An 11778-nucleotide genomic window follows, 5' to 3' on the forward strand; every position below is an offset into this window, starting at 1 on the left:
AATCTTGTTGTAAAGGTTTTGTTTATTCTTAGTACTGCCCATGTGGTAAATATTTAACAGGATATGCAAGTTATAAATGGGGTTTGTTTACAATATGTGTAAGCAGTTAGTGTCTGTTTAAAAGTATTCAGAAATTATAAGAAGAATTAAAATTCAAACGGAATCCCTGTTTCTGGGGACAGGTTGGTCTCAGATCAGATATTTTGTTGCAGAAAGGGTCATGGTAAGAAGTACATGGGAAGTAAGTATCCAAGAAATAAGAGTTACATTGTGTGAGGTTTTAGGAAAAATGCTACGGATGTCCATTGAATTTTTTTTGCACAAGCCTAGAACAACTTTGTATGTACATATTGCTTCTCACTGAAATGTCTGTAGGAAAAGGTAGTGAACATTGGCATGTCCCTAATATACCAAATTTGCAAATTCTCTTCTAACATGCTCTTAACTATCACGATGTCTTTCCTTGTTTCCTGCTGTTTTTCCTTGCCTTTCCCCATCGTGCAGTGATGGTACCAGATTTACAGAACATGTGGGTGAATCATTCCTTTGACATACAGGTGTGGTGCAAAGATCTCCACTGGCATCTTCTTTGGCTGTGACCTGGTGAACTGGCTCATGCAAGTTGGCCTTGCCTCTGACCGAGGAGAAGCTGTGGTGTATGGGGACAGGCTGCTGAAAGGAGGCATCGTCCAGCACATAACGAATGAATTTGAATTTCGGGATGAATACTTGTATTACCGCTTTATTCCGAAGAAATCAGTTGCAGTTGAGAGCCATTGACCTGAGCATGCAGGCAAAGGACAGGTAGGGGTGAGTGGGACCACCTCCTCTGCCTTCACTACTGAAATTGGAAGTATTTCTTTCTCAGAGAACTGTGTTAGTTTCCCTTGTAAAATTAAGAGATGTGGTTCTACTTGTGTCTATTCTGAAGAAGATAGTAGCAAGTTATATTTAGTCAGCATTCCAACCAGAATGCAACTAAACAAAACCAGATGCTCTGGATTTAGAGCATTTTTTTCCATTTTGAGCAAAACAAATAGTAAAATGATATGTGTCACTGTTGTATTTTAGAGGCATTATAACTGCAGCTTTAATGACTGATACCACAATTAAGAAAAAAAACCCCATGAAAGGTATCTTTCATGGTGCTGGATGTTCTCCATATTTTAGTGTGATGAAGTATTGATGCCTGTTGACAGTCAGGCTTCCCCCTGACTTCACAGAAGTAGGATTTCTTCTATCATACCTCAGTTTTTACTACTCTGCTCTTGTCTAACACCAGGAACTTTTTTTAGCTGCTTACATCTCAGATCAGGTGGGTTTTTTTCTCCCTTAAAGATAAAATACTCCACTTATAAAGATAGAATTGTTGTGACAGGGGATTAAAGCTGAGCAAATATTGAGTGGAATAAGTAACAGTTTTGTACAAACCTACCAAATCTTAAAACCATAAAAATATCCAGCAATTTCCCAAAATAGGAAATTATATCATGGAATACACAATTTGTTCTGTAAGTTTGCCTTATGGAGGTAGTAACAGCTTTATCAAGAGCAGATTTTTACGTTCTGAAATTAGCCTTTACAGTTTAATTCAGAAGTGCCAGCCTCAAGTAAAGATTTTATGGAAGCCTTGGACACATGTGCAAGTCAAGACAAAATTCTTAAATCATAAAACTTTAAAAATTAAATTAATGACTTTTAAATCTATTATATAAAGAAACCTAAATGAACATCCAGATTAGGGTTTAGAGTAGCTAAAGATCCTAGGTTTTAGTTTTTGCCTAATTTAGATTGCCTAACACAGGTTTCTAATAAACCTCAGGTATCCTCCTGCAAGTTACTTTAGTGTCATTCAGATTCCTGTGCACTGAAGGCAGAATCTGAGGACCTGTGTGTCTTCTACAATATTTTAAAAAGGTTAAAGACAAAGTATTGTATCTGATAGCCATTATTCTGCCCTTTTAAAACTGCAAGAACAGCATTTATATGTCTATATAAAAATTTGATGTTGTGAGGGAAAGGAATCCAGGTATTAAAAATTATTTGCTCAAGCATATGAATAATTCTTCTCATCCATTTTTAAAAAAGTCTTCCCCTTCTATTTTTCCTTTTTTTTAGTACCCAGATTTTTATTACAGCTACTTTTGCATCTACCTTGTATTAAGAATTAAATTTATTTTAGCAGCATAAGCTACTGTTCAAGAAGCAGTTGTTTTATGGTTGCTATAATTCCCTGCAAGACTTACATTGAAAAAATAATTCCTTTTACTGTCAGTCTGATTGCAGTGTGCACAGAAACATAACATCCTGCTGCTGTACAACCTGGTATATTTTAATGTTTTCCATCAACAAAATAAGTGATGTTTGTGTCAGTCTGTGGCCACAAAGGAAAACAATAGTGTGTTTCCATTATGAATGTTGAAGACAGCTGCATCAAATATTTTGAAATAATTAGATATGTGCGACTTAAGAGCAGAAACTGCGAGTATGTCTGGCTTCTAAATACTGCAACTTGTCAATAAATCTGTTCCTTGATTTCAGAGTTCTGAGCTGTGATGTGGTGTGTGAGAGGGTTATGTGTGCGTGTCAAGGTTTATGACAAATGTATTTTTCTGAGAGATTTGTGAACATGGCTCTTGGGTTTCAGTCCTAGTATTTCTTAAATCTGCCCTTGATGCTTTATAAGTAAGCAGAGCACTTGTTAATGGTGTCCACCCAAAGATACATCCCTACTAGAAGCAGTTTCACATTATCATCTACTTACCAAATACAATTGGTTTTTTTTTTTTAATTCTTCAAACATTCAATAATTTGATCTTAGGGTAGTCTTACAGTTTGATTTATAGTCATTGTTCTTGCACTCTTGTCTTTCTCATTTTCATCATAAAAGTCCCGCTTCCCTTTTTATAATGGCTCTGCTGTCCCCTAGATTTGAACACAACATATCTGTTTTAAGTAAGAAATTGCTCAAAATTTCTGCTTAGAAAAGGCTGTTACAAATCTAATACCAAGAACACCTTTAATTATCCACCAACACCAAATTCTGTTAGATTTACTGCTACAACATTGTGATGTTGATATCATACCCATTATGATGAATCTGTGATGGTTACTAAATAGACTAAAGAAACTAGAAATTAAATACATGGATGTAATACTTTGTTTCTAAATCACGGGGTACTTCTGGAAGCCAAGAATAGACTTTGAATTGCTTTAGAAAGTTAAGTATCCCTTTTATCTGGTAAATATTTGCTTCCACCAAGGAGCACTAGCAAGTTTTGAATAGTTGACAAGCTCATGTTCTGTCAATAGCTGATACCCTGTTGTGTGAATTTCTGGTAGTTAGAAACAGTTTTGGTTTAAAGAAGTGGTCAGTGGTGCAATGATTTCCTTTATTTTGAAAGTGGATTAGTTTGGGATAAATCTCAACTTGGAAGCTAAGTTCCATGAAAACACCTATTGAACAAGTCTGGAGGAATGTGCAGTGAAAAATTGGATCCTTTTTCTAGGACTAATCTCAAAATAATTGTCATAATGAACAGGGATGGATATAACACTTTATTTTCTAGTAAGAAATTTTAGTACTTTTTTTATTTCAACAATCATCCTTCATAAAACTCTAGACCTTTTAAAGTCAGCTGTAAGATGCATTCCTAGGTGAAAACCCATGCAAAGATTGCCCTCTAGGGGACATTATGGTTGTTTGGGGTTTTTTTTAATATATGGTTGTGGGAGGGAGGATTATTTATTTCTGATCCCATCTTTATTTTCTGTTTTTACATTGCATGTCTTCTAGGAGGATGAAATCCCAAGGAAAAAGGTACTGAAATATCGTGTACTCTGTTGGCCATCACTTGAACTGTCTCCACACATTACATTGTTTTTACTTTGTATCCTGTAGACCAGTAAGGAAAAAGCAACACATAAGTAAGGGGCACGGTTGGACTGTATCTGCCTACATTACAACTGGATCAATGTGCTTAATTGTAGTTAACACCCCAGAATTAAGTGGCCAAGAAGTTCACTTAAAGGCCTGCTCCAACATCACTGTTGTTCTTCCTGTATAACTTCAATCTTTGCACTATAGCATAAAACTGTTTCGCTTGGTTTGCTGTGCTGCCTGAAAACTTGATTCATGCCTTGGTTTCCAGCAGAGTTTCACCTGGCATTTACTGATGCTTTGAAGCTATGAAAGAATCAGTGTAGAACGGCCCGTGATCAAAAATAGGAAAAGATACATAGTTGTTAGATCCGGACATCCCATAAGGAAAACAACAAAGATAAATACAGCAAATTTTTATTAAATCTACCTTCCAGTGAACAAACGGGACTATTGAACTTCTGTATTGCACCACTGTGCTATTGAACTTCTAAGCAATTTTATTGTCAGCAGAGGTACAAAATGTTCAGTCAACTCAAACACTTTGTCTTACCTCCCACTCAGTCTTGCTTGCTACTGCCACGTGGTACGTGTTAGGTCATTAGAACTAGAAAGTTCACGAGCCTTTCCTAACTCAGTAGTTTTTTGCTGTGGATCTGAACACAGCATCGCAAATTAATTTCTACTTTTATTGTAGGATCAGAAAGAATAAATTCTGCCAACTTCATTATTAATTCTGCAAACTTTATTGACTATCTATTCTTTATATTTAACTTTTTTTTTACCAGTGGGGTATTGAACAGTTTACAGAATGAGAAAACTGCATGTGAAAAATCATCAAAGAATGATCCTTCTGTGGTTTGCTGTGTCTGTGGGGATGCAGTGTCATGTCCCACATTGCTGCTGCAGCTCTGATGCACAATTCATATTACATGTTTTCTTCTGATGGTTTGCAGAAGTGCTGCATTTTGGGTGCTGTATTTGTTTTTCCTTACAGTCATGCTTGTTATTCTGACTTATTGCTCATGTGGTAAAATCAGAATCTTCTTTGTTGTTTGTTTAGTTTGTCCCTTGCCACAGATAATAAAAGTGGTGTCATATATTAATCATTACTTTTAAACAGGATCAGGAAGGAAGAGTTCATGGCAGAGCAAAAAGCTTGATTAAATTAAGTCCATAGTCTATTAACTTTGGCAAAACAAGTCATGGTTTAAAAGGCTTTATATGAAGTGAAAAAAATTAAAAGTACTTTTAAGTGTCCTGCTGAGTACATGTATATACTTGTGTACCCCAGCCTCTTCTTTCTAATTGCCCAATTTTAAAAGATAACTATTCAGGAAACATTTTAGAACTCCCCCATGATGTTATAAAGTGCACTGCAGAATTAATTTGATAATAATCATCTTGTACATAAATAAGTTTATTTTTCACTATCAGGGTGGAGAAAATAGGGAAATGAAATCTGTGGGTAACTTACAGGATGCTTGCATTGTTGAATTCCATGTAATAAGATTTCACAATCACTAACAGCAAAATTACAAGTATGATTTGTTTTTAATATACCTTGAACTCTTACCCTCATTCAACATTGAAGGAGTAGAAGGTTCATATATGAAATGTATCTTAGAATAGTTTTACCAAACAATTGAGTATCAATCTTACTTGATTTGTTTATCACTTTCCTTTTTCTTCAGTGTTCATCATAGCTTCTACATTTTAGAAAGTCTTCAGCCATGGCCATTTTAATTCAGGTAGTCTGAAACTCTGCTACAATTCTCTTGACTACAAAAGCTACACGTGTTTGTGGGAGAACTGAGTTCTCCAAATCTGTGTTAGCATTCTTCATTCAGAGATGGAGTTTTTTCTCCAGTCTAGTCAAGCTATTGCATTCTAATTGCATCTGTTTGTTGGCAGAGTTTATCTCTGCTGACAGCTTTGTGCCATGTACAAAGCCCCTGCCTGGCTCTTAGGAGTCTTTTCAGCATTGCTTCTTCAAATAAAAGCCATTTGCCCTGAATATGAATCCGCATCTTTAAAACTGTCCATGCTATGTGGTATACTGAAAACAGGATGTTAATCTGTATAGCCTATTCATTAGAAACCCAATTATAATCCAAATTTTACCACATTCAAAAAATATTCTTAGCTATATATTTTGAGTTCTTCTTCTACGCACTGTGAAAAAAGATTAACCACTTGGTTAACATCAAGACATCCATTTTGCAGGATTGATTCCATTTGATTTATCTTCTGTTTCTCCAACTCCTGTATCTCTTTGAGCATTTCTTTACCTTTGTCCTGTGAAAAGAAACATTTATTTCACTAAAAACTCTACAGAGTACATAGTGATCACCCTAACAAATTATTATTTTAATCTTTTAAGAGTTTCTAGGGTACACATTTATGTTGGTAGAAGTCAGTATCATGACTGGTTTTCTTAGGTATCTTTCCTAATCTCTAGCACTCACTTCATCTCCCTGTCTGATGGATTGAAGAAAAATTAAAGCTGCTTTAGATATTAGTTACCAAAACTTAAATGGGCTATGACTTATTTTTGAGAACATGTATCTGTAAATAGGAGAGATGTTAGTGCTAAAAGTAAGCAGCTACCTTCCTGCTTCACATTTGTGTTCAGCTATCTTTGTCATCCTGTTTCCTTTCCTGTCTGTACCAAGCAATGATCAATGGCAAGCTCTCCTTTCCACCTGAGACCAGGGGCCTGAATAGTTGTAAGAACTCCTAGCAGGAGTTGTGCCTGTGGCTGCTCAAGCATTCCCCCATTATCTGACTGGTGTGGGAGTCTGCAGGGGGCTGCTCTGCAAGGTGAGCAGCACAGATCCTCACCTGGGGCTTGGCCTGCCAGTCCAGCACAGTGCTGGTTGCAATTTTCAGTGTTAGAAACACGTGCCTGCCAGATGCCAATGCACTGGGCTTCTGGGCCACTGCACTGCTCTTTGCAATCCATCAAAGGGCATTAAATGGTATCACATTAACAAAATGTGAGCAAGGACCTTATATAAACCACCTGCTTGCATTGAAATCTAATTTAATCAACGTACCTTGATAGTTTCCATAACTACAGCAGCACTTTCATGTTTTTTATAGAGCTCATGTCTTCGGTCTGGCTTACTCTGAAAACGTGGTTTCTTCTTAACTGGATCATCATGACCAAATGTAGGGGATGTAGTTTTTAATAACTGAGTAATACCAGGCACAAAAATGAAAGGCTTGAATACAGACCTGGAAAGAGAAAATAGCACAGAGATCCTTCACTGACACGGTTTTGTTAAAATTGTTGAGTCAGTAAACTGCTGTATTTTTTCCCATTCTTCTACTTGCTTCTTTTAAGAAAGAAGTATTAAAAAAACCATCTAACTGATGTATTGTCACAGCAGTGTTTCATTAAGTAGGTTGGTAGATACCATTAATGTACATAATGTACATTATGTTCCTCCTACGTTCTGATTGTGCTTTTTCAGGGGGAAAAAAACCCCAACCCTAAGCAAAAAGGAATATAATTAGACAGATTGCAACACTTTTTCATTTAGATATTTACAATTTTTTATCCAAATTACTTGCTGCTACATCACCTGGCAGGATCTGGAGTTCCAGTAAAGAAGTGAATACAGGGCAGATTAGGCTGCTGAGGCAGTACAGACACCATGCTGCCAGTTGTCATAAATCCACCTTCCATGTTAATGCCACTCTCTTTGTCACGAAGAATTTCCATCATTATTTCAGAAGTGATAGAGCCTATTCAAGATACAATACAATTATTTAGCCACAGAGCTACTTGTAATATCAGCTGAATGACATGTTCCCTACAAATGGCTGCTTTTTCCTTTAATAGGCAATGCCAGTTTTAGTTTGTCTGTGTTGGCAGGGGAAAAAAAAATCATCCTAATGGCATACCTTAATATGTAATATACTTGTATTGCTTTCCCCAAGGTATTTATTTCAAAGAAAAGTGATAAGAACATGACTTAAAAAAGGGAGAGTAGAAAGACAAATGGTATTTCCCAGAAAGGTAAATTACATAGGGCAAGCAAATGGTCATTCACAAAGTAACTTTTCAGATGAAAATTATAGCTTGGATTAAATGCTGAACTTTGAGCACCCTGTGGAAGTTAAGATAAATCATTATAATACTGAATAGTATTTGAACAGAGTTAATATCCCTATGTTGCTTTGAAATTATAAAAATAGTAACAGCTATGCATGGATTTTGTGTGAACCTTTGATGCTCAGCAACTACAGTAGTATATCCATTTGTAGAGAAGTCTTAATCAGCAACCTGTGTGAGGTATAATGCCAAGTGTCTATGAAAATAACTCCTTCTGCTCAGGAGGAGCAAAACCCTTCCCACATATGCCTGTTCTGTTGCTGTGTAGTGTATGTTGAAGCTCAGATACTGGCATGGTATCACCAAAGCACCCAATATTCTAACAGGCAGCACTTGCAGAATGGTTTTATTTTCACATGTGGTGTACCAGCAAAGGATATGCTTATGGCAGAAAAACATTAGTTCACTCACTCTTTTTATTTTTTATTTGAAGGTGTCATCTACCATTTTAATATTTTAATGTTTCCTTAGTGAGTTATAACTGTGTAAAAATTATTTTTTTTAAAGTGCCTTGCTGTTTCCTCTTGAAATAATTACTCTGCTGCTAAGTCAGATGTTCTCCAATATTACTTTTTCATACATGACCCAGGTTGCCTGTAGACAGGCATGCAGCACTACATTTCAGCAAGAAAACACTCTTAAGTATTCCTACATTTGGCTGGGAAGGTTGGAGAATTAAAGAAATTGGCACTAGATGAATCAAAGAAATTAAAAGAAGCAATGGTCAATTTGTCAGCTACAACTTGGCAACCTGTCCAGCATGGAAGAAGGTACTGCATATTTTCCACTAGACTTTATTACTTTGTATGCCTGAAATACATTCCCTATTTTTTGAAATATAAATAATACGTCTCTAGGAATGGCCCTCACATAGTAGGCAGCCTGGAAAAACCCCACAACTGTAATGCCACTGAGTGAAGAAGCAGGGAAGATGGATGAAAAAAACAGTGATTTTACTGATGGTGTAAACCAAATAGCTTTTAGTTAGGGCACGTATTTAAAATAAATCTAAGCAAAGTGAACCATATGAGGCTGATAACATGAACACCTAGTGGGATTTTTAAAGTGGCTCAGGTAAAATGCCTGAAAATGGGGATTTAGAATGAAAACACAGATACAATCTCAGCATTGTTATAATACAAGTAAATACAGGTATTATGAAAATGCTTTCAATTTTCAGAACCTGCAATTCCCAAAATGAATGCAGGATTTACATGATCTAGAGCAAGATAGCAAAAGTAATTCACTCTGATGCATTAAGTAAATGCTAAACCTGGTCTAGCAGAGTTCAGCCAAATAAATAAAAGAAACAAAGGGGTGCAATGTAATCTTGGTTCAGATTCATTACTTCAAATGAGCACGTGAATACAGCTACAGCAAAAACCTGCTAGATGGATGCAGTTAGAAGAGAAGTAATAGGTTCTTTCTCTAGAAGTCTGAAAAGTAAGTGTATGAGTTAGTGACTACTTAGAGTACAGAAAATTATTTTGTTCTACTCTTGTGTGTTTTAGTAGACTACACAAGTTTAGAGTAGCCATTACAGTGAAACTACAAAGATTTAAAAATCAATGTCAAAAATAAATGCAAGATATGTATCTGAATGTTGTGCTGTTGTCTTACATAAATGGTACCTGACTGAAGCTGTTCATAAGGTTCTTTGTGGCTGCATACTTCTGGGAATCTGGTTTAGCCTCTAGGTTTTTCCTTAGCAATACAGTAATATAGTAGCCTATCAAAATGTTTCATAACAGGTCTTGCAGGGCATTTAGTAGTATGGTCATAATGTGACCTCTCAGTGTTGTTACTGTAGCTCTGTATGTTTTGACCCTTGTTTTAATTTTTCCTCCTCAATAAATTAGCAAAAATGGATAGAAACTTTCAAGTTCAGTGCTTCTCTTTTAGGCAAAAAATTACTCTAGTAAGTTCTGTTTCACCAAGTCATGCGAATGATTGCCTGCATCAGATGTATAATCATTTATGATTTAAATTAATGTAGCTCACTAAATACTTTGCGTATCTTGAAAAAAAATTTAAAAGGATACCTTTGTGTTTGTTCAGAAGTTTATAGCCTTCACAATATCGGCCTCCAGATGTGGTCATTCTGGCAGTGTTGACATAAGAATACGTGGCAGCAAAATCAAATTCCTTTTCCCCATCCCACCAGCCATTGCTTTTGGCATATTCCTTCAATTCTGGGTGTTCTCTGTCAATCTTGGTTGTGATAGAGAGCTGGTTGGAAATATTCCGTACACCTCCTGTTTGTAAGTTGTGGAAAGAATTGTTTTAATACATTGAATGATTTTTCTTGGTCTTTTGTTTACAATTAGCTTAGTAAAGCAAATTAGCCCTGAAGAATTTCCTACAAGATGAGTGAGTCTGGTGGTTTATTTTTGGTTCTCTCTCCCCAACTATATGTATTTTTCTGATTGAATTTTCACTGCCACTCACTTCTGACTCATTTGCTTCTATTGCCACCATTGTATTTCAGGTTCTATCCTGATTTTTCCCACCTTTACATTCTTCCTCTGAGACCTCCAAAGATCCAGCTTGTCCTCCTAAGTCCACTGGAAGAATCAGCCACTTCAGGGCCCAGTACATCAGTCCTGTCCCCAAATGAAATTGTCATGGATGGCTACCATCCTTAAGACCACACGTACTGCTGTCATTCTCATGCTGACTTTCTTGCTGTCCTCTGTTTTCCAAGTGCAGGAGTGGTTATCTGAAAAGGCCCCTGTCACTCAGCTCCTCTGACAAACTGCCAGCTACTCCACACTCATGCCCTAGGAAGCAACTCCTGTTGTTGACAGGCACATGTATGTAGCTCAAAGTTAGTTTGATGCCTTAATGAAATGGTAAATTGAAACTGGAGAACTACAAGTGGTCATTGCACTTGAAATGTTTAGAATGAACAGCATCATCCATACCTTCTACTTTTTCTGCTGCCCAGTATTTTCCTGATGTCTCCAGCACCCATGCTTCCTTTCTGTCAGCTATCAGAAAACTGTTGTGGTATGTAAATGCCATGTGGCTCTCCATACAGTTTCCTCCCTGTCCATATTTTTCCAGCAAATCAACTATGACACAAAGAGCCTTTTCAGCTGTGTCTGCTCTCTCAAGTCCAAGCCTAAAAAAAAAGGGGAAAATGTTATTTTTGGAACTATGAACTCCACATAGAACTATTCAGCCTGTATTCAGATTGACCTGGAATGGTATTTCTATGTGTAGCTGCCAGTTGTATGATCTGGTAAGAGGAACACAAGTCAGGTAAAGGGCTTCTTTGAAGTGGGTCCTCTATGTACTTGACATGGGGAAAAACACCAAATGGAAATACAGAAAGGCAGGGAGAGGGATCCTACAAAATGCCTACAAGTCCTGTGCAGGTATTGGACTGGGGCGAAACTTGTACCAAAAGAATGGACTGACTGCTGCAGGTTAATGAGAGTTACCATGGCACCCATAGGGTAGGAACATGAACTTGTTATTTACATGGAAATGGGCAGCTGAGACCAAAACTTAAAAATAAGTTTGTGAAAGATGGGGAAATAGGAAAGGAGTACAGACCCTAGGAAAAGGCCCAAACAGTAGTACCTGAAGTCCACCTGTGCTCTTGAAAATCTTGTTTCAGTTTAGTATAAATATTATAGAAAGAAAAACGTTTGCTAATTTCTTTGACAGATTCTGGTACAGTGCCTGATAACTTCTTACGGGCTCCTGGCAGAAACCTAACGCCTGTGCCAAGAAATACTCATTTTAACCAGGGCTAGAACAGGGAAAG

General features: G+C 36.9%; 2 protein-coding genes across 7 annotated transcripts in view; one reads left to right on the plus strand and one right to left on the minus strand.

The window, feature by feature from the left end:
- The window catches only part of GPR155 (G protein-coupled receptor 155), a 28396-nt gene extending 23914 nt beyond the window's left edge, over nt 1–4482 (plus strand). For 4 of the 6 annotated variants that reach the window (XM_017735704.1, XM_008634745.2, XM_017735706.1 and 1 more), the window contains exon 16: nt 558–2542. In XM_017735704.1, the coding sequence (XP_017591193.1) occupies nt 558–780 (223 nt within the window). In that variant the 3' untranslated portion in view covers nt 781–2542. Of the gene's footprint in view, nt 1–504; nt 2543–3796 lie in introns of those variants that run through there. The other 2 variants (XM_017735705.1, XM_017735708.1) reach the window with 2 other exon arrangements.
- A 1292-nt stretch (nt 4483–5774) lies between these two features.
- SCRN3 (secernin 3) overlaps nt 5775–11778 on the minus strand; it is a 6417-nt gene continuing 413 nt past the window's right edge. The window contains exons 2-6 of the mRNA XM_008634849.2: nt 10928–11127; nt 10046–10258; nt 7471–7633; nt 6940–7120; nt 5775–6178 (exon numbers count right to left, since the gene is read on the minus strand). Coding sequence (XP_008633071.2) covers nt 6023–6178; nt 6940–7120; nt 7471–7633; nt 10046–10258; nt 10928–11127 — 913 coding nt within the window. The 3' untranslated portion in view covers nt 5775–6022. The remainder of the gene's footprint in view (nt 6179–6939; nt 7121–7470; nt 7634–10045; nt 10259–10927; nt 11128–11778) is intronic.

This window comes from Corvus brachyrhynchos, unplaced genomic scaffold (assembly GCF_000691975.1).
Source record: "Corvus brachyrhynchos isolate BGI_N302 unplaced genomic scaffold, ASM69197v1 scaffold255, whole genome shotgun sequence".
Lineage (NCBI taxonomy): Eukaryota > Metazoa > Chordata > Aves > Passeriformes > Corvidae > Corvus > Corvus brachyrhynchos.